Source organism: Ornithorhynchus anatinus, chromosome 1 (genome assembly GCF_004115215.2).
Source record: "Ornithorhynchus anatinus isolate Pmale09 chromosome 1, mOrnAna1.pri.v4, whole genome shotgun sequence".
Classification (NCBI taxonomy): Eukaryota; Metazoa; Chordata; class Mammalia; order Monotremata; family Ornithorhynchidae; genus Ornithorhynchus; species Ornithorhynchus anatinus.
Window position 1 is genome coordinate 108,388,766 of NC_041728.1, and position 23,305 is coordinate 108,412,070.

Genomic DNA, 23,305 nt, shown 5'->3' on the forward strand with positions numbered 1-23,305 from the left:
TGACATGGAAGCAGCAGTACAGGAGTACAGGGAATAGTTGGGTGAGGGAATGAAAGATCACTGAGGCAAGAGATTACCCCTGGACAGCATACTCCTGGAAGGAATATGATTTACGAAAGGGTTTGAAAATGGAGAGAGCAGTGGTCTGCCAAATGTGAAAGGGGACCCTCCTGCTTTTCAGAGCATAATTTTACTCATCTGTATCTAAGTTCCAGGCAAGAGGGAAGGAAAAAGCAAGAGGTCTACGGTGAGAGAGATGAGACACAGTAATTAGTTGGTTTTAGAGCAGTGAAGCATGTGAGCTGTGAATGTGTCTGCCAACTCTGTTATACTGTACTCTTCCAAGTGCTCTGTACAGTGATCAGCTCACAGTAAGCGCTGAATAAGTATGATTGATTCGACTGATCGAATCAATAGCGAGAGAGGAGCGAGGATAAGTAGCTTGCAGAGAGCTGAACGAGTGCCTTAAAGCCAATGGTCAGGAGTTTCCGCTTGGAGAGGAACTGGGGCAGATGTGCATAGAACGATGCTTTAGAAAAATGATCTGGGCAGCAGAGTGAAGTATAGCTAGGGAAGTTGGAGGCAGGGAAGCCTGTGAGGAGGCTAAAGCAGTAGTCAAGTCAGGAAATGACAAGTGTTTGGACCAGCACAGCGGCAGATTGGAAGGGGCGGATTCTGGAGACACTGTGAAGAACTGACAGGATTTGGTGATTGACTGAATATGAATTTTGAAAGACAGAGTCAAAGATAATGTCATGGTTGTATTTTTTTTAATGGTATTTGTTGAGCGCTATTTGCCAAACACAGGGCTTGTGAGACTTGGAGGATGGCGGTGTTGTCAGCAGTGACGGGAGGAACTGGATTTGGAAAGGAAGATGAGGAATTCAATTCTGGACATGTTGAGCTTGAGGTGCCAGCGAGACATCTGAGTAGAGGTATCAGGAGGCAGGAGAATAAATGGGGATCAATTATATTTATTGAGTGCTTACTGTGTGCAATGCACCATACTAGTGCTTGGGAAACTACAATATATCAGAGTCGGCAGCCATGTTCCCTGCCCACAAGGAATTATTACAATCTAGTGGAGATCCAGAACTGAGTCTTAAAAGGCCTTCTCTGTTTCCCCCCGCAACATGCGGTTAGGGGAAGAGTTAGGGAGGAGAAAGCAGGGGAAGGGCCAGCAAAAATGACCAAGAAGGAGTGTCCAGTGAGGTTGAAAAACCAGGAAAGCACAGTGTCAGAGAAAGCAAGCTGAGCATTTCCAAGAGATGGGGATATAGTCCACAACGCTGAAGACTTCTGAGAGGCCAAGGACGCTTAGTATGGAGTAGAATTTGTTATACTTGGAGAAGAGGAGGTGAGATGATCTTTCAGCGGAAAGGAAGGGCAGAAGCCAGATTTAGAGGGTGGAGGAGGGAGTTGGAAGAGAGGAAGTGAAGGCTGTGCATGTAACATCCTCTTTGAGATGTTTGGACAGGAATGGTGGGAGGCAGATGGGGCGATCACTGCGGTTGGAGCTGAAAGAAGGTTTTTGAGAATTGGAGTCATGTGAGTGTGTTTAAAAGCAGAAGGAAAAGAACCACTGGAAAGTGAGCACTGACTTTCTTCACTGCTTCCCTATCAATTCTCTTGTTGACACTGCAATTCGGCTCTTGTTACTTTCATTCTGTGATTACTCTAAACATCTGTAAGATGGAGATTAAGTCTATGTAGAATGGGGACTGTATCCAACCTGATTATCTTGTATCTACCCCAGCTCTTAGTACAGTGGCTGGCACTTAAATACCATTTAAAGAAAAAAGGAAAATACACACCTACCAACTTTGTTATATTGTACTCTCCCATGTGCTTAATGCAGTGTTCTGCATACAGTAAGTGCTCAATAAATACGCCTGACTGACAGTTGAAGATAATGGAAAGGGCATGAAGAGGAGGCACAGGGTTTGTTTTTTTTAAGGTGCAAATGGAATTAATCATCTTTATTGCTTTTGTTTAAGCCTTCATCAAGTGAGGAGTTTAGAACTGAGTGAACTACAATTTTTTATCCTCTTTCCCTTCCAAGAAAGCACATTTTCTTCTCTGAAATATCTCCAGCATTTGGCTTTTTAAAGTGCAGGTGGGACTGAGAGCCCCCAGGGGCCAAAGCTACAAACCATCTATCACTCAATCAATGCTGTTTGAGTGCTTACTGTGTGCAGAACACTGTACTAAGTGCTTGGAGGGTACAGTAAACAGAGTTGGCAAACACATTCTCTTCCCACAGTAAACTTACAATCTACGTGCAGGGGATTGGGTCTGAATTGATTTTCTTGTTGCTGTTGCATTACAAGGCACTGAATGACCTAAGCAATGGGTGCTTACACTAATAAGTAATCAAACAATCAATCAATGCTATTTAGCGAGTGCTTACTGTGTGCAGAGCACTGTATAAAGTGCTTGGGCAGACAACAGGTGATCACCATTCCTTATCCCGTGTATACAGTGTAGGGATATAACAGACATATTCCCTGTCCACGACGAGCTGGCAGGAAACATTTCTGTCAACTCTATTACATAGTGCTCTCCCAAGCGCTTAGTACCAGTGCTCTGCACAGAGTAAGTGCTCAATGACTTCAAGGGACTGATTGGCCCAGTTGAGCGGGGGTGTGCCACAGCTTCATCCCCTTGTCCTGCTAGCCGGAGGGAGGCTCTTCTGTGATGGTAAAAAAACTGAGTGTTGTTCAGAGGGACTGGTTTTCCTGGAGAAGAAGGCCAGACAGCTTCCTCAGCAGGCCTTTACTGGAGCTGGGGCTAGTTTGGAACTTGCTCCAAATCATCAAGCGGCACTTACTGTGGAGGGAGTACGGGATGACGGCCTTTTTGGGAGGCAACGCGTCTCCCTTCTCCTCTCAGGTCTCAGCTGGCAGCGAAGCAGCAACAGCAGCTGGTCCCAGCCAATAACCAGAGCCCACGAATCAGAAGGTAGTTTTTCAAGATGTCCTGAGGACATTCCCTCCCAGTCTCCCATTTCTCCTCCTCCGGCCACCAAAACACAAACGAGGAAGATGGTCTGAGTCGCTGCTGAGCTTTCACCTCCGTTCCCTACTCCAAGTACCTTAAGTTTGGTCCCTGAGTGGTGCTCTCGCAGCTTTTCATTTTGAGGAGAGGGGCAAGAAGGAGGGCAGCAGGGGCCTAGGGAGGAAGAATGCAAGTCTCCCGCTCTCCTGCAGCTCCAGCTTCCCTGTTTGGCCAACCTCGGCCAAAATGGAACAGGACACTAAGAGAACGGTCGGGCTGGAGGCGAAAAACGGGGTCCTACTGGATTCCTCGTGGAATCCAAAGGATATCTGTGTAAATCACCACAATTTTAAGATCTCGTATTTTAAATTAAATCTGAGATCACCAAACAAGCATGAATAGAAAGACTGATTTCTCTAGGGAGAAGGGCCAAGAGCCAATTTTAAGGAACTTCAGAGTAATGATCATTTAAAAGCAAACAAAAAACCGACTTTAATGGCCAATTTAGTACACAGATTTCCTTTCATTATTATTTTACTGATAGGTGCCAAAGCGATTAATATTGATCAGTGAGTAAAAAATAGTAAATGAATTGGAAAATTACTGGTCTCTAATACTTTACATAGCCCCTCACTGAAACAGTTATTTTACAATCAGTTTTGGAAATTTGTGTTTCTGCAAAGCCTGGCAAGAATCTGAGCTGATTCATAACACTTGGAGGGTCATGGCTAGGTCCCGCCCAAAATACCAACTTCAAAAAAATGATTAGAAAAGGACGGTCTGTCTAAACCGAGTTCTGGGTAATGGCACTTACATTTTCTAAATGAGTCATGCTTCCTCTGCTGACCCTTACTGCTGCCGTCATTGAAGCCTGGTTTGTGAAATGGCGCAGTGGAGCCTCGCTTTACTTCTTGAGGTAGAATGGCACCCTGGAGATTATAATCCATAGAAATCAGATAAACAAAAATCCACATGTGGGCCTTTCTTCCTTTATCAAGACATGGATGAGTCTCTAGGGGGCCTCAGAGCCTCCCTCAATTCACATATTCTTCAATTTGGAGACTGTTTTTCTTTAGTCCATAATGTAAATCACTAACCTGCTTTTAATATCTCAGTGTGCTGCCCAGTTTGTAGCCCTGAGGATATGGAATAACTAAGAACCCTAGAAATGTAGAAGTGTGAGTTAATGAAATGTTCCTAGAAGCTATAGAAGGGGCCCTGATGGATCCTTAGGGTCAATGATGGCCAAATGAAAAAGAAAAAAAAAACAAAAAAAAAACACATCTCCAAAAATAAATCATAATGTTCAAAAATAAAAACTCATATTTTTATGAGATTTAGGGACAGAATTCCTACAGTAGTACTTAGTTTCCTGAAAGGCATTTACCACTCAGGACTGGGTGGGTGAGTGAACTAGAGGGAAGAACCTTCACTTTACACCAAGTTTGGGGACAAACAAATCTTTCTTTAGCTTCTGCCAGGTGGAAACCAACCTTCTCTTGTGAATTTTGCTGAAAATGCTGAGGCTTTCCTGAGCCCTGTAATGACTGCCAGATGCTGCAAAATTCATCATCATCTTTTCCAGGTATCTGTCAGGCACACCACAAACAGAAATGCCAGACATAAATATACCATGTGACAGGGAGGAAAATAAAAATAAATTTTAAAAAAGATTCAAAACATATGCTCCCTTTGTCCTTAAACAGGCAGGTAGGACCTGGAACCGCTTTTTATTCTGGGAACTCTCTGAAGATAGGCTCATGGGCAAAATGGTTGAACAGTGAAAAGTGTTCCCGAGCTAAACTGATTAAAGAAGCCTACACTGCCCCCGCAAAGTGGTCTTTAGGCTGAAATGGCTTCTGTATTTCCAACCCAGAGAATATGGATACCAGTAAACTGACCAGTGTTAAAGGCCCACTGCCACTTAAGAGGCGGAACCTCAAACTCTCTTCCACACAAAATTCTAATGGTAATCAGATTTGACTTGTAAAAGCTGGATTCCTGGACACTCCTGAGTGAGATGGGAAGGGGGCTGTTGTCTGAGGGGCACCACAAATGGCTTAGGAATAAGATGAGAGTCAATATCAGGTTAAGAAATTTGGGTGAGAGGAGAGTAAAGGAAGGGTGGGAAGCAGGACAAGAAGGAGATGCATTAACCCTAGGACTGACAATGCAATGACATCACAGCCTAATTGCAGGGCATGGAGAACAATTTCTTTTATTATGGTAACTTGGCAGTCTGGGACCGGGCTCAATCTGTGAGAGATTTACAATTATTGTCTGTTTTAAAATATCAATCTGCAATTTCTCATGTCCAAAATTTTAAAAATTGGGGTTTACTTGTGAGTTAATTTGTTCTTTTAGGGGTAGTTTTGCAAGTTCCTGGGCATGTTTACCTCATGAATAAAATATAAATTTATGAGAACTGAGTAGCACCACATTCACTTTGTGTTCCCAACTGTCACCTAAAAATGCCCCTTTCTGTGGTGAACTCAAGTTACCCTGATTTTCAGGCTGAAGAGCAATGCTTTATTCAGATGTTAAATTACAGAAAAAATAGCCTCCAAAATCCACTTGTTTTTCTGCTTTCATGTGTGTGTGTGAGGCACTTTTTTCTGAGTGGAATACCGCCAGCCTGAGCTCAACAACTGAACAGACTGAATTTCAGCTGAATAAAAAAATTCCCTCACTAAGCCTTTTTCACTCAATGCGTGCTTTATCAATCAGTGAGAATTTACTGAGTGTTTACTATGTGCCAAGCACTGCACTAGCGCTTAGGAGCAGAACATTCTTCTTCCATTATAAAAATAAGTTTAATGCACTTTAAAATATATTTTTCACTATTCCTTTAACCTGGAGGAGGGTAACACATGGAAAGAGGAGTGAGGAATCGCTTTCAGAGCACACCTTTATAAGAAGGTAAAAAGGATGGTCTAAAATTAAAACTGAAGAGCAGTCTCAGGCTTGGGTTTACATAAATCACTGTACTTTAATGTAAGAAAAGTGACCTTGGGGTGGGGAAGGCCTCCCATAATGGAGCTGTACCCTTCTGTACCATTCTACTAGTTACCATAATCATTTGCCTTGTCAAGCTTTACCCTGCCCAGCTCAATCCCCTGGAACAAAAAGATCTGTACCGTGTGCTCTTTAGCCTGTCTTCAAACTTTCGCCCGGGCCCAGGCCAGGGTTGAGAGTGAGCCCTGCCAAAGTGGGAGGGAGCTTCCAGGAGGAGTCGCCGGACCTGTCCTCAAAAGAGATGGCGGGGCCGGCAGGTCTCTTTAACCCTCAAGCCTCTGCTCTTTCTAGCTGACTCTCGCCCCTGCACCTCCTCTCCTTAACCCACCACTGAACACCGTTTTCCAGCTGTGAGCAGAAAGAATTCATCTAAATAAAATCTGGCCTCTGTTAAAAGTGGTCACTTAGAGAAAGCTCCCATTTCTCTGGAACGGTGTAATACGAGAGTAGAGAGGATTAAAGACAGTGGTCTTACTCGAGTAGGAACGAAGAGGGAGCGAGGAGAATGGTTGAGGCCTCCTAGATGTGCCTTCTGAGGATAAGTGGATGAATCTGATGAGTATGCATTGTAGTGATTCACAGCTGGCTGGGGTTTCACTATGGCTGTCAGTTTCTGATTTACCGTTTCAGAGCGATTTCCATGAGAAAGGTTAATTAAGGCACTTGTGGGCAGGCGATATCCTCTGGCAGGGGAGCACCTAAAAGAGTCAGAAAGCGTTTATAAGTCAGGCACAAAGGGGCTTTCAAAAGAAAGTCTCAAATTAATCAATCAATCAATGGTATTTATTGAGTGCTTACTGTATGCAGAACACTGAACTAAGTGGTTGGGAAAGAAAAATAAAAATAAGTGGTGGTATTTCCTAAGCGCTTACTATGTACAAAGTACTGTTCTAAGCGCTGGGGGATACAAGGTGATCAGGTTGTCCCATGTGGGGCTCACAGTTTCAATCCCCATTTTCCAGATGAGGTAACTGAGACCCAGAGAAGTTAAGTGACTTGCCCAAAGTCACACAGCTGGCAAGCGGCAGAGCCGGGATTAGAACCCACGACCTCTGACTCCCAAGCCCGGGTTCTTTCCACTGAGTCACACGGCTTCTCTACGATACAAGTACGATACAAATAGTAGGTAAGTCTCCTGCCCACAAGAACTTTCAGAAGCAGTAAGGCATAGTGGATAAAGCAAGGACCTGGGACTCAGAAGGGCAAGGGTTCTAATCCCAACTCTGCCAATGAATAATAATAATAACAATAATAATAATGGTATTTGTTAAATGCTCACTATGTGCCAAGCACTGTTGTAAGCGCTGGGGTAGACACAAGGTAATGAGGTTGCTCCGCGTGAGGCTCACAGCCTTAAGCCCCATTTTACAGATGAGGGAACTGAGGCATAGAGAAGTGGCTTGCCCAAGACCATTCAGCAGACAAGTAGAGGAGCTGGGATTAGAACCCACGTCCTCTGACTCTCAAGCCCATGCTCTCTCCACTACGCTGCTTTTCTATTGTCTGCTGTGTTTCCTTGGATAAAGTCACTTCATTCTCCGTGCCTCAGTTACTTCATCTGTAAAATGGGGTTTGAGACTGTGAGCCCTATGTGGGACAGGGACTGTGTCCAGCCCAATTTGCTTGTATCCACCCCAGAGCTTACTACAATGCCTGGCACACAGCTTAACATATGCCACAATTATTATTAAACAATCTTATTTCTGAATGCATTTGGCTGATTGCACCTCAAAGTCCGAGGTCAAATGCTCAGAGTTCATTAGTAGGGCTGGGGATTGTATTCAATGGTGGAAAAACAGTCCCTTGACAGAAAGACTGCTGGATTTTCCTGTTGGGAACTGACAAAGTGCCTTACGCCGCCCAAGTCAGCATGTTGGATTTGTGTCTTTTATCTCCATTTTAGTCTCCCAAGCACTTAGGACCGTGCTAGACGTACAGCGGGTGCTCAATAAATTCCAAAGATTGGTTGACTGATTGATGTTATCTTATTAGAAGCGGAAGTAGAAGCAGTGTGGCTTAGTGGAAAGAGCCCGGGCTTGGGAGTCAGAGGTCGTGGGTTCTAATTCCAGCTCCACCACTTGTCAGCTGTGTGACTTTAGGCAAGTCACTTAACTTCTCTGTGCCTCAGTTACCTCATCTGTAAAATGGGGATTAAGACTGTGAGCCCCACGGGGGACAACCTAATTACCTTGCATCCACCCCAGCGCTTAGAACAGTGCTTGGCACACAGTAAGCGTGTAACAAATACCATTATTATTATTATTAGGAAGAAAGCTCCTTAAATCTGTACTACTTCATGCCAAAAAAGTATCACTAAATATTATTTGATGGAGAACTGGTTGTTAGATGCAAAATATATTCAAGTTATTCTTTTATATACTTTCAGTTTTTTTCTAGTTTTTCTTCACAACTATTTATCTGTGAGTTATCCCTGCTACTGTGGGTAACAGGATTAGTACCCAAATCCTACTAGAAAACCCCAAGAGAGGCGACTAATGAACGTAAGCAAACAAATTGCTATAGTAGTAGATAGTAGCACCTCCCTTACTGAGAGCCCACTTGGTGAGGTACAAGGAACCAGGTGCTTGGAAAATACAAAATAACAGAGTCCGCTGCCCAAAAGAAGTTTCACTTTAATTTATCAGCCTCTTCTCTTGGAACCAGCAAATGCCCAATCTTAGCTCAAATATTCCCCAAAATGAAGGAAAATCCAGTAAGTGAAGCCAATACTCTTACCAAAGGAACAATTCAATGAACTTCATAGAGACCATCACTATGGCTGGGAAAATATATTTCAACAAGGCGCCACCAAGATGGGCAAGGAAAACAAACAACAAAACAGGACTGCTACATAGCAACAACAACAAAAAAAAGACCATCCCCCCAATTAGTAATGCTTTTCGCAGTTCTAGTTGCCACATCTAAGGAAGGATGTAGAGAGGTAGAGAAAGCCCAGAGAAGGAAAGTGAAGGCAAACAGAAATAACGAGAAACCTCTATAAGGATCAACTGAGATATGATTCAGTCTATCAAGCAGAAAGCCGAGAATTGACATTCTGATCTACTCAGGGTTGAGGGGAGATGGTTAATCATCAAACAGTTCTTCCAAGTGGTCGGTTGCTGGACTCAGGACCCGGGATGAAGAGAACACTGGCTTTAGCCCACTATGGCATTGTTTACAGTTGAAAGTTAACTCCTCAGTTGTAAAACGAGCTCAGTGTCCTGGCTACCATTCTCTCTCTCAACGTAATGGGTTATACTGTCCAAATCTGTGCAAACTCTTATGCGGAATTTGCTTGTCCTATTAAGAAATAGCCAAAAAACTCCAAGCTTCATAAATCCTTTCTTCAAAAACAGTGGATAACAGAAGGCATTGTGCAATATCTAATTCTCACTAACAATGGACATAGCTCTACTAATTCCTTAGGGAGTTTCTGGAAACATTCTTCAGAGATGATTCTACTTCATCCTAAATTTCTCTTCTCTAGGTTCTAATGTGTGGCGTCCTGACTGTCCCCAAAGCAACCACTTGTGATGTAACCAAGACGACAGGTAGCACAGACTAACAAATTGAAAAACAAAAAAGCCTATTTTAATATTAAACATACTATTGTCAAAATTACAAAAAAAGAAAAGTAAAAGTCAAGCTAATGATTAATTTTTCAATGAAGCATCCAAAATGCTTCATCCAAAATCAGCAGCCAGATATAGAAACACAGCCAAATTCACATAAACAAGGGAAAAATGATCAAAAGAGGAAACAAACCTTATTGTTAAACCTCCATGGAATTCTTCATCAAATAATACTTCAAAGAGCACATCTGCTTCTCTACTAGCTGCAGAAAAGTAAACAGTGGGAGAAGCAGAAGTAGTAAACACTTTGATGAGCTTTCTCCAATGCTCAGTGCAGTCTTTTACAAACTTTAGAGTTGATTCAATCAGGAGGCCCCTTTTCCAGCTTTGTGCCTTCTACTGAATCACAGTGTTGAGGGGTGAAGAGAGAAGGGTTGAATTAATAAAGTGGCAGTAGACTGGATCAATTAAGAGCACTGTCAAAAATGTACAACACCTACATTTTCTTCCTTGGAAAGATCAAGTGGGAGGAAGGGCTATTTCTCCTTCTCGAACCACATAGGACTGCTCTTGGAAAACTGTTGTATTTGGAAAGCATTTACCATGTGCCGAGCACTTTGCTGAAATAGATACAAGATACGTATCGGATAATCAGGTCAAACTCAGATCCCGCCCCATATGGAGCTAACAGTCTACAGAGGTGGGAGAAATGGAATATGAGTTCTTCTTCTTCATTCTCCGCCTTTTCCAATTTTGACACAGTTGTTTATTTGTATACACAAAGGAAACAAGAGTTTTCGAAGTAACCGTGCAGTTACTAAAGTGATGGCTATATTTATCCTTTGTGCTCTGTTAAGACCATGATGGGTATAAGTAAATTTTACCTCCTTTAATCCCTATGATGGTGCCTCGGAGGCCAACGGGAACCGAAAAGTTCTCTCTCACATTTACGACGCGGTCAAAAAGACGGAATTCTGCATCTCTATCAGGAATGACTCCGTGCTGCTGTTCCAACGGCTGGGAGAAGAAGTTTAAATAATCACACCAAACGCCATGACTCCCCTTAAGTATAAAAGAACTGAACCATAGAAATCGATATCTGATTAACTTTCTAATAATATACGCAGGCTGATTTTGTACATTTCAACAAAAGACTCACCCTGTATAGTAAATGAGGCTTCACTGTGACGCGAACCTTCTTATTACTTTTTCGTTGCTGAGGGGTGGAAAAAAATAGGCTTTCATTAAAATTCCTAGATTTCACGAACTGCATCACTAATTTTAAATACTTTAATTAAGAGGGCAAAGATCTTTAGAGGCAACTCATTTTATCATCAACCAATCAACCTATGAGTGGTATTCACTGAGCGCGTACTGTGTGCCAAGCACTGTACTAAGTGCTTGGGAGAAAACAATTCAGCAGAATTGTGAGACATGTTCCCTGCTCACAAGGAGTTAGAGTTTGGGGGCGGTTGGAGACAGATAGACATTAAAATAAATTAGAGATGGAGAAATGAGGGAGTAGAGGGATAGGTTCATAAATTGTGTGGAGCAGGTGAGATGAATTGCAAGTGCTTACAGGATATGGATCAAGTGTATTGGTGATGCTGAAGGGAGGACGAATAGAAGCAAAAAGAGGGCCTAGTCCGGGAAGGCCTCTTGAAAGAGGTGTGATTTTAATAGGGTTTTGAAGGTGATAAGAAAGTTGGCCGAGTTCCAGGTTTGAGGGTTGGTGTTAGAGGAGTGAAGGGAGTGGGCGGGGTGGTAGGAGATTAGCACAGTAAGGTAGGAGGGGGTAGTCGCTCGAGTGCCTTAAAGATGACAAGTTTATTCTACGTTCTCCTAAGTAAAATGATAAGATTCTCCCCAAAATTCTTGAAATGTTGCTTGGCCCACATCTCTGCACTCCTCAAAAGCCTTGGCGGCTCCCTGTGTCTCTATGCATCAAAACTCTTCAGCATCATCTTCAAGGCTTTCCATTAACTTGCCTCCATCTTACCTTGGGTGCTCAATACTATTAAACGCAATACAGTTCTAAAGAACCAATTCTAAAGAACATGTATGTAGACTACAGACCCTCAAACATAGATGAATTTAAGTAAAAATTTACACTTAAATTTGAGTAAAAAAAAACACGGTAGACAAAATCATATAAAAAGGTCACAAGTTCTGTATGAACTGCATATCACAAATTTAATCCTTTCATTTAATCATGAAATCTAAGGCAGCCCCAAATTTCTTCTCCTTAACATTCAAAGGTGTTAGTTATTTAATAATCCCAGACTTCTGATTGCCAGGTAAATGGTGGGCCTAATTTCAAATGAAAGAACGACTCACTTGAAAAAGCTGTTCTACCCGCACACAGATACAATATACACCCCAAAACTCACAGGTGGCTCACTGGAATGGATTACAAAGTACTGGCCTAAGGAAGATGAGAACTAAAGTTCACTGACCTAATACTAATCAAAGGGGATAATCATGGATTTCCTGTCATTTACATCACACTTAAAGTATGTTATGCATACAGGTATTACATCCAAGTACAGATGAAAGAAGCATCTTTGTTCAGAAATTACTGCAGACGTTTTCATTCTCTCTTACCTCTCCACCTTATACTATTTTATGCAGTTAAAAGTAGGAAACGTCAGTTTTTACATTTGTTTTTCAATAAATGGCTCAGTTATTCTCTTTTTACACCATAAGCTTCTCAGACTACAACCTTTTGGATAACTATGACCTCTTTCAGGCCAGATAACTATCTCTACCTAAAAGATCATTTCAGGAATTTATGGGAATTGCTGCTTTCAAAATCATTTCCTTCCATAAGGGATAATTTGGAAATGATGAACCTCCAGTTTTTAGACTGGAAGTTCCTTAAGGGCAGGAGCCTATTCAATTTGCTTTTAAACCACCCTGTCCGGGCCAATGCACTCGTATCACATACTTTCTGGTGATGTAAATTTGCTTAGATAAACAAGAAAACAGGAAATGTGACTTAAGCAACAAGGAATCATATAAGGTGTCATTTACTATCTGGAAAGTTTCTAGGTAAACTGCAAAGCTTTACTAAACGATCAGCTATTTAGCGATTCTGATTTTTGAAATTTATCCCAAGTCACACATGAAAATATAACTTCAGTTTTTACTTATCGTCTTGAATTTTATTATGGATGTTTATTATGTTTTGGAAATATATATGTCAAAACACATTAGACTTTGAAACAGTATGATATTCAGCAGTGCAATGAATAAGTGTTGCTTACGTCCCATAGGAACCCTGATTTGCTCTTCCTCTGCGGCTAGTTTATATTGAAAAATTAATTTTCACACAAGTGATATGAGTTTCATCAAAAATTTTGGTTACAAATAACTCATGATTATCGCTAATAATACTGATGCAGCATGGCCTAATGAAAAGAGCATGGGCTTCAAAGTCAGATGACTTGAGTTCTCATCTAGTCCTGGTCCTCCCTCTTGCCTTGGGTGACCTTGGACAAATCACTTTAACTTCTCTGTGCCTTAGTTTCCTCATCTGTAAAATGGGAATGAATTACCTGTTCTCTCTCCTAGACTGTGAGCACCATGAGGATTAGGGATGGTTTCCTTTCTGATTACCTTGTATTTACTCCAGCACTTAGTACGTGCTTTGCATCTGATTTTAGTATTTAAGCACTTACTATGTACTGTACCAAGTACACTCAGGTTGGAGTCCCTCTAGCACATAATAATAATGTTGGTATTTGTTAAGCGCTTACTATGTGCAAAGCACTGTTCTAAGCACTGGGGGGATACAAGGTGATCAGGTTGTCCCACGTGGGGCTCACAGTCTTCATCCCCATTTTACAGAGAAGCAGCGTGGCTTACTGGAAAGAGCACGAGCTTTGGAGTCAGAGGTCATGGGTTCGAACCCCGGCTCTACCACTTGTCAGCTGTGTGACTTTGGGCAAGTCACTTAACTTCTCGGTGCCTCAGTTACCTCATCTGTAAAATGGGGATTAAGACTGTGAGCCCCACGTGGGACAACCTCATTCCCCTGTGTCTACCCCAGCGCTTAGAACAGTGCTCGGCACATAGTAAGCGCTTAACAAATACCAACATTATTAATTTGAGGCCCAGAGAAGTTAAGTGACTTGCCCAAAGTCACACAGTTAACAAGCGGTGGAGCCGGGATTAGAACCCATGATCTCTGACTCCCAAGCCTGGGCTCTTTCCACTGAGCCACGCTGCTTCTCTCCACATGGGGCTCACAGTCCAAGGAGTAGGTAGAACAGGTACTAAATCCCCATTCTACAAATGAGGAAATTGAGGCCAGAGAAGTTAAGTGATTCTCCCATGGTAACACAACAGGGAGTCAGATTAGAAACCAGGTACTTTGACTCTCAGGTAAGCACTTATATATAATCATTATTGTTATTATTGCTATGTTACAGTGGACAGTTATTAAAGTATCTTTCTGCAAACCAGTCTATTAATTTCAGATTATATTAATTTGGCTAACATGAATTTTACTGAACCAACAAGAAATGTGTCTTGTATAGAACCGACAGCTCTATTATTAAAAGAAAGTTTTACTAGGACTAATCACACACGAGTATTGACAATAAAGTCTCCTATCTTTTCTTCTCCTTTCCCTAACAATCTATTCATTTTTGAGCATCTAATTTGTGCTCTCGTAGCAGTTATTTTCCTATACTTTCTCCCACAGAACCCAGATTGGCAATCTCTCCTTAAAGTAATCTCTTGCTATAGGCTCTATTTATTTTAATGTGTAAATAATTCTTTGTTTATTAACATATTAAAAACAAAGCTTTCATTTCACAAAAACAAAAGCTAATTGTAAATCCCTATTCATTGTGTGAATGATGCAGATGCTTATCTGCTTTCACTGTGAAAATTTGTCCGTCCAGAAAGTCCAGGGTTAGTTGCCATGTAAAATAATGCCTTTGGGAAAATGTGCCTCTATTTACAAACAACGCATTCGAAAGGTTAAGGAAAACAGCTTTTGGGGGTAGGTATATTCAAAGCCACACCGATACTCCCAGTGGACAAAAATCTGTACCTTGCACTTCTCTACTTCTTCTTCTATTTTCTCAACAATAGCTGCATCCAGAATTTGCAAATCACAAGATGAACGAGACAAAGTGCTCACAGGATGAGTCTTTAGCCAGGTAACAATTTCTTGAACTTTCTCAGCACTATATTAAAACATAATTAATGATTTTCTTTCCATTCCAATCAAAATTTCTGAAGCCTTACAAATCTCAAATTCTTATGTAAAATAAATCTTTAAATTGAATTTGGGGGTTAAGTATATATCCAAGAAAAACCTACAAGCCTCCTGTTTTAGCACCAAAACCAACAGCACAAAAATCACTTAAAATGTTCACTCAAGATGATAAATGAAAAACGATCCCATCACCCTGGTCATACTAAAACTAAACCAACAATTCTGATGACTTGAAAAGGTGGAGAGACCTTGGTATTAACTTTTCAATAGCAGGGGCCACTGAGTTGAGCTATGAGAAGTTTCTAGGTAAAGTGCAAGGCTTTATTAAACAATCAGCTATTTCAGGTTTCTGATTTTTGAAATTTATCCCAAGTCATACATGAAAATATAACTTCAGCTTTTACGTATCTGTCTTCAATTTTATTATGGATGTACATATGTTTTGAAAAAATATATCTATCAAAACACATGAGACTTTGAAACAGGATGATAATCAACAGTGTAATGAATAGGTGCCGCTTATGTCCTATAGGAACCCTCAACTACTCACCCGTTCTCATTTTCCCCAGGCCAAATGTCATCTTCATAAAACACATCTTCTCGGCCATTTTTCGATACAAAACTAAATAGTTCTGGGACCCTACAAAAATTAAAAAGTGCAATAGTCAATCATATTTAATGAAAGCTTACTGTGTGCAGAACACTGTACTGAGTGCAAGGGCAAGTACAGTAAAACACTATAACAGACACATTCTTCGCCCGCAATAAGTAATTGATTCCTCTCTCACGATACTCCTCACATAACAATAGTTCCTGGGAGGCAGAAGCTGCAGTAGAGTTAAATATCTATTGCATTAGAGGACTGGCAGAGGGTACTGAGTGATTTATACCTCTTCTTCTTCCCGCTTAGACTGTGAGCTCCATGTGGGCCAAGGACTGTCTCCAACTAATTATTTTCTATCTATCCCAGGGTTTAGTACAGTGTTCGGCCCATAGTCACTGGTTTTACAAATGTTACAATTATTATTATTCAAATGTTTTGGAGACTGAAAACACGCTTTGAGAAACAAGTCAGTGTGAGCACTAAACTACTGAATACAATCCCTGAAAATGCTAATATCAATCAATAACAATGTTGGTATTTGTTAAGTGCTTACTATGTGCACAGCACTGTTCTAAGTGCTGGGGTAGATACAGGGTAATCAGGTTGTCCCATGTGAGGCTCACAGTCTTAATCGCCATTTTACAGATGAGGGACTGAGGCACAGACAATTTAAGTGACTTGCCCACAGTCACACAGCTGACAAGTGGTGGGCCGGAATTCGAACCCACGACCTCTGACTGCTAAGCCCATGCTCTTTCCACTGAGCCATGCTACCAATGGTACTTATTGAACGCACACTGCTTCCAGAGCACTATACTAAGTGGCTGGGAGAGTATAACACAATAGAGTTGGTAGATATGATCCCTGTCTGCAAAGAGTTTTTTGTTCATTTTTTAATTGTGTTTGCTAAGCTCTGTGTGCCAGGCACTGTATTTGGCACTGGGTTAGATTAAACCTCATCAGGTTGGACACAGTCCACGGCCCACAAGAGCCTCACAGTCAATCCCCATTTTTCCGGAGAGGGAACTGAGGCACACAAAAATGAAGTTACTTGCCCAAGATCACAGAGCAGACAATAATAATAATAATGTTGATATTTGCTAAGCGCTTACTATGTGCAGAGCACTGTTCTAAGCGCTGGGGTAGATACAGGGTCATCAGGTTGTCCCACGTGAGGCTCGCAGTCTTCATCCCCATTTTACAGATGAGGTAACTGAGGCACAGAGAAGTGAAGTGACTTGCCCACAGTCACACAGCTGCCAAGTGGTGGAGCTGGAATTCGAACCCATGACCTCTGACTCCACAGCCTGGGCTCTTTCCATCGAGCCATGCAAGACAAGTGGTGCAGGTGGGATTGGAACACAGGTCGTTCTGACTCCTAGGCCCATGGTCTATCCACTAGGCCACGCTACCTCTGGCACAGTTCCAGTCTAGAGGGGCTTTGCCAAGTTAACCAACCCTCCGACCGGTCTTCCTCTTATTGCCAGACATCCTGGGAATGCAGCCCCCTCTTCCCACACAGGAAGGAACGGACGGGAATCTTTCCAATAACTTTTATGATACTGGTTAGGTTGTGGCAGATTGTCACCAATGGGGAAGTACCTGAGGGCTTCCCCTCCAAGCTCTTTAATCTGTTTATTTTCCTAGTAAGAGTTTTATGTTCCTTTTGGGCTGTTAAATTTTAAGTGGCTTGGATTATGCTTTTGAATGTGTCTGATTTACATCCTTGTAGGCTCTGGGCCTCCACTGATCTTGTATTTTATCCTAGCACTCGATATAATTCAGGCACACTATAATTGCTCTATAAATGCCTGCAATAAAAGAAAATGGGTCAACCTGTAAGGAAATGTTTTTCTGCCAGGAAAAAAAAAATCCTAGAAAGCTAAATGCAGAAGTTGTATTAAAGGAATTACTTATGGTGAGGATGCTGATTTAAAATTATGCCAGAAAATTAAAACTTCATGGACATTTTGTGTTTCTAGAGAGCCCTAGGCACCTTGCTCAGAGGGGGCATGCCTTAACCTGGGAATTCTAGAGAACAGGCTCACCATATCCTTTCTTACCTAGCCCATTTTGAGGGCCCTGTTGGGAAGAGAGGTTGCTGCTGGGGGAACCCTACAGAGGAATGATGCCAAGTTTGGATTCATCCCTGCAGCGTTGGTCATCAAGCTCATCTACATAACAACAACAATAATAATAATAATAGTATCTGATAAGTGCATACAGTGACAGGCACTGTACTAAGACCTGGGCTATATACAAGCAAATCAGGTTGGACGCAGTCCACGACCCACATGGGGCTCACAGTCTTAATCTCCATTTTACAGATGGGGAACTGAGGCCCCAAGAAGCGAAGTGACTTGCCCAAGGTTACACAGCAAAGAAGTGGCCAAGTCGGAATTAGAATCCAGATCCTTCTGACTCCTAGGCCCATGCTCTATCCACTAGGCCACGCTGCTTCCCGTGCACACTGGATTAGCACACTGGATTCTTATTCAGACTTTAAAAGCTTCTTTGATCAACAACAAGGCTTTGTTTTCTTATATACTTGGAACAATGGTACAGAAACACTGTTTTGTGTCCTTGATATGGGCTATAAACTAATTCTTCACATAAACTAAGAACAGAATTACTCTTCTGAAGCATAAAAAACATGCTCGAAAAGACCAGAAGATATTACTAAAAACTACACCAGCTCTAAGCCCTGCAGAATAGGCGTACAAAAGCGCTCAATTCTGTTCCTTTACCTTTAATTTATGCTTTCATTTAAAAATAGATGATTTAGGACTTCACCACTTACAATGACTGTGGTTACAATTGTTCAGTGGAAAGTGCCCGGGCTTGGGAGTCAGAGGTCATGGGTTCTAATCCTGGCTCCACTGCTTGTCAGCTTTGTGACTTTGGGCAAGTCACTTAACTTCTCTGGGCCTCAGTTACCTCATCTGTAAAATGGGGATTAAAACTGTGAGCCCCATGTGGGGCAACCTGGTCACCTTGTATCCCCCCCAGTGCTTAGGACAGTGCTTTGCACATAGTAAGCGCTCAACAAATACCACCATTATTATTATTCTTAATAGTAATTAGCCCAAACAAATTTTTTGAGTTTGCAATACAGAATTTTTCTAAATAAAAAACTTCTGGATAGAGTTCTCAATCAATCAGCGCTTAGAACTGTGTTTGGCACTTAGTAAGCACTTAAATGCCATTATTATTATTTATTGAGCACTTATTCAGAGCACTGTATGTAGTAAGCTACCTTGGGAGACTGCAATACAACAGATTTGGAAGATTTGTTCCCTAACCTCAAGGGGTTTGCAGTCTAGAGGGAGTATTTTATTCCTATTTACAGATGAGGAAACTGAGGCACAGAGAAGTAAAGTGACTTACCTAAAGTCACAGAGCAGACAAGTAGCAGAGCAGGGATTAGAACCCAGGTCCTCTGAGTCCCTGACCTGGACTCTTCCAATTAAGCCAGGCCTCTTTCAACAGTGGGTCAAACTCACTCAAGCAGTTTTGAGAGGAAAGGCAGGATGGAGATGGGGCAAGAAATGGAGGGGTCAAGGGAGGATTGTTTTACGATCCTATCTGAATTGTCCTAAATTCTCAGGATTAACCCAATCCTGACAATTCTTAAATGGCAATTTAAGAATATTCTGACTCATTTTTTCCTTTCCATATTGGCCTTTGTTCTCAATCTTTCTTAATGTTTGCAGTTTTCACACACTGAACATGTTTTATTAAAAAAAAAAAATGAGCTTTTTTCTGAGAACTAAGATCAAATAAAACAAAACAAATGAATCCCTTCAGCCATTTAAATCCGGCCATAATGAGAACATCTATTGGTTCTTTTTAGGCTCACCTCTCAAAATATTCAGCAAGAAGCTGTTCAACTGCAGAGGAATATGTCCATTCGTTTCCAACCTTCTTTGTGTAGCCGGGGACCTCTTCATTCTTTTTATTGAATTTCAGATTCAAGCCCACATTTGCTTTGTGATCTCCATGAGGGCTGCAAAACAGCATAAAAAAGTCAGTTGGGTTTCATCTGGCTAATATTTTAAAACAATAGATTTGTTTCCAATTTAAGAGATGACATTTTGCTTTAACTCATATACTACCCGTAGTTTTCACGTGATTACTACAGAAGTAGTTGGAGGTATGATGGGGAGGGAAGGAGGAGAAAAAGAATATGGATCACTTCACTAAAAACAAGAAAGGGAACAAAATATATTTGGGATTTTCACCCCTTGTATTCATTTATTGATACCTTTTTTCAAGGTTCAATCATTAACCTGTTCTTTATAGCCACGAATCACTGGGCCTTTCAAATGTTTATGGCGTTTGATGTGGTGTAACTAACTAAATGAAAAAGCTTTCAGAATTTTAGCCACAATTTTAAGAGGTGAAAAAATTAAGGCAAAAAAGAGAAATAGACCAACTACTTTGGTACCGGTGCAGTTTCCTGCCATTTTAAGCATTGACTAGCTATCTAAAGCAAACTTACTTTCTCCTAGATCCTCTTCCAATAAAAATACTTCCCGTAAACCTTGAAACAAGGTATCCACTCACTCCAAGACGACTGGCCAAAACGTATCCAGGATTGTACTTTATAGAATATTTCTTTAAATATAAAAACAAAAATATAATTACACTGCAGGATAGGAGCAAATAAGTGCTTAATTTTGTTCCCTTACCTTTAGTTTCTGCTTTCACTTAAAAAGAGATGATTTAGGACTTCACCAATTACAATGACTGTGGCTACAACAGGATTCTTCATAGTAATTAGCCCAAATCAGCTTTTCGAGTTTCTACATGCAGAATTTTTCTGCCTAAAATGTTTTTGGATACTTCTCAAAAGTGGGTCAAAAGGAAATCAGCTGGCTATGAGGCGACGAGGCCCCACCCCGCAAAATGGATGTGGGAGAATCCCTGGTGCCCTTCGCAAGAAAGGCCCAGGAGCATTGTAATCGTAGCTTTGAAGGAATTCGGCCAAGTCAAGGTACGAATAGCAGAATTGCCAAAATGGTTTCTGAAGATTACCCAGCCTACACAAGGTTTCCTTTCCCAGACACTGGGCCTTCCTCAGTTCCTGGCCAGGGCACAAGGCATGAGGTGGAATCCACCATTCTGAATTTTCCCATTGAAACCACATACCCAAACTTCATGTTCCCGGTCAGGGGTTTGAATTCCCAGTCCCAGTGCTGAACCAAGGCACTCTGGCCCAAGAGCCATGGTTGATAGCACAGCTCTTGCAAAGTCTCTCATCACATTCAGCGGGGTTTGCCAAGGAGTGGGACCCTTAGGGCCAGCTGAGAGGCCATGGTGCAAATGGTGTGCAGAATGCTCCTCCTGGCTGTGGTGGGGGAAGACTTAGAAATACTGGGGAAAAGGCTGACTTGGTCGGGGCGACTGCGAGCTTGAGTCACTTTTTCACCCACCCCTCTATTCAAAGCTTTTGGGCCACATCTCCCTCCTCCTATAATAGGAGTTCCTCCAATCCCTTAATTTTACTCTACTCCACTCTCCCCACAAATACAAACTGGACGCAACCCTCAAAACCAGCAAGATCAACCATTTTTGCTGTTGTGGGTGATTTTGTCTCTACTCTGGGGGCCCGCATTCTGCAAATGTAAATAGAGCTACCTGTACTGGAACCAGGGCATGGTAGCTCCCTTCCTCCCACCTAGCAAGAAGGAATAAGAGGTTCCCAACAGAGGCGTTAGCAGGACCGGAGTATTTTGAAGACCCTTGGGCAGTTGCCTGGAGATTTGACTGGTGAAACTGTCCCATTTCCCCAAGTGACAGGGAGCAGCAGCACCTATTCCTTGCCCCTAAATCTTGCTGCTTCATTGCTATCTCCTGAAGTCTCAACTCTGCAAGTTCCAGCCAGCATTCTGGACATCTGCTCTGCTTGCAGGGTGGGGGAGTGTGAATCAGCTTTCTAAACTCTCTGTATCTCTTACAAAAGCAACCAAATCATTGAGTAAATATACCAATTACCTAGAAAGATTCCAAACAGGCCCCTGAGGTCATATCTCTTAGGCTGTTTGATTACAGTGATAATTCTGAAGACCCTACCCCATGGCTCCTCAGCCTCTGTGCACCTGTCTAGAGACCTCTTCAATACACAGGAGCAAGCCTATTAGGCAGAACTTTGGAGAGTCTTAGGAGCCAATTTGGGGCCTGGGCTAACAGGTCAATTAACTTGGGAAGGGGAAGACATTCCCCAACCCATTAGTTTGATGAAAATATACCATGGGTGGTCAAAGTGGGTAATGAAGTGCAAAATTAGGAGCTAAATGTTCTTCAGATGTTAGCACAGGGGTTTTTCAGGATCTAACAAGAAGCCAGACTACACGAAAAACTTGTGTGAAAATGGTGACATTTTAATTGCTCAATATGTCTGGGGTGGTGAGGGCGGGTATCGGGGTGTGGTATAAACCACACACAGACATCTGGTGGAGACTTCGGACTGAAATGTGTTATGAATGAACATGTGTCCCTTGGGGAAAAGGTAAAAGGCAAAACGTCATACTCACATGCTGGTTCTGAATTAAGGCATCAAGATGGGGCTCCCATGGAATGTTGAAAACCACCCGAATCCTTCCTTCTGAGATAACATCGCCTGAATCCTGAACCTTAAAGGAAAAAACAGCTATTTACTCTAAACGGCTTGTACTTTGTTTTGAAAACGGAACATCAGTTTCTAAACTCCAAAGCAGAAAAAAAAAAAGATAGAAACTAAACTCACTTCTCCTGAGCAGCCATAGTAGGAAGAACCCAACATGAAGACTGTGCTTCTAAGGGGAAACAGGTCATCCAAGGTTTTGATTTTGGAGAAACGAGAATCAAACGCACTGATATCCTACCCAGAACAAAAAGATGAAAAAAAGGTTTCATAGTTTATCACCGCACTTTCGAAAGATTCCACTGGAACTCCCTTTATCCTCTTCCCACCAAAGTCTGACAGGATCATTTTATTTACCAAACTCAAACATATGTGGGATAGGAATTCTGGTTTTGAACAGCCAAGAAACCATCACAGGCTCTTAAGCTCTCCATCACCCATTTCTCTAGTTACCAAGTGTTGAGTTTATTGGCAAACAAGTAAACTGTTTCTTTGATGTCAATTTCCTCAGTGAATCTTAACCAAATGGTAAATTAACAGGTAGAAACTTTATGTTTAGGAAAATATAAACTACTTGAAATGAATACAGTAATTCATCTCTGCATTAAAATTGTTGAATTCTTTTTCTATTGGGTTTTAATACATATTCCCATTAGCAGCACTCATCTTTCATTATATAGAAAACACGCCATGCCTTAATTAAGGAATGAAGGTCCTGGAAGCCTTACCTTAACAATAGTTTGATAAACAAAAGGAAGGACTTGCTTTGACCATTGTTTCTCCAGATGAACTTCACCATTTTGACTTATTTGATATTTCCGACCAGTTAGCAACTGAGCATACACAACTACAGAAGTTTCATTTATTATTATTCCTTTTCTCCTCTGGTAGCTAAAAGGAAATGAACAGAGAACCGTGGGTATGAGGATAAGCCAGGAGTAATAATAAATATAATGGTATTTGTTAAGCACTTACAATGTGCCAGACACTGTACTAGGGTAAATACAAGCAAATCGGGTTGGATACAGTCCCTTGTCCCATGTGGGGCTCAGAGTCTCAATCCCCATTTTACAGATGAGGTCACTGAGGCACAGACATGTGAGTGACTTGCCCAAGGTCACAGAGCAGACAAGTGGCGGAGCTGGGATTAGAACTCATGACCTTCTCAGTTCCAGGCCTGTGCTCTATCAGGTGTTCATCCGTCCTATCTTCTGCTCTTTTTACTCCTTCAGTCCCATTAAACGAACAAGCAAAGGTTAAAC

General features: G+C 41.7%; 1 protein-coding gene across 5 annotated transcripts in view; it reads right to left on the reverse strand.

Moving 5' to 3' along the window:
• Positions 1–23,305, reverse strand: part of XRN1 (5'-3' exoribonuclease 1) — a 108,874-nt gene that overhangs the window by 20,797 nt on the left and 64,772 nt on the right. For 3 of the 5 annotated variants that reach the window (XM_029050817.2, XM_029050743.2, XM_029051048.1), the window contains 13 exons: positions 22,772–22,934; positions 22,167–22,280; positions 21,955–22,053; positions 19,920–20,035; positions 19,278–19,424; positions 15,365–15,454; positions 14,647–14,782; positions 10,744–10,800; positions 10,469–10,601; positions 9,778–9,847; positions 6,488–6,710; positions 4,491–4,586; positions 3,812–3,926 (listed from right to left, as the gene is read on the reverse strand). In XM_029050817.2, coding sequence (XP_028906650.1) covers positions 3,812–3,926; positions 4,491–4,586; positions 6,488–6,710; positions 9,778–9,847; positions 10,469–10,601; positions 10,744–10,800; positions 14,647–14,782; positions 15,365–15,454; positions 19,278–19,424; positions 19,920–20,035; positions 21,955–22,053; positions 22,167–22,280; positions 22,772–22,934 — 1,559 coding nt within the window. The remainder of the gene's footprint in view (positions 1–3,811; positions 3,927–4,490; positions 4,587–6,487; positions 6,711–9,777; positions 9,848–10,468; positions 10,602–10,743; positions 10,801–14,646; positions 14,783–15,364; positions 15,455–19,277; positions 19,425–19,919; positions 20,036–21,954; positions 22,054–22,166; positions 22,281–22,771; positions 22,935–23,305) is intronic. The other 2 variants (XM_029050976.2, XM_029050893.2) reach the window with 2 other exon arrangements.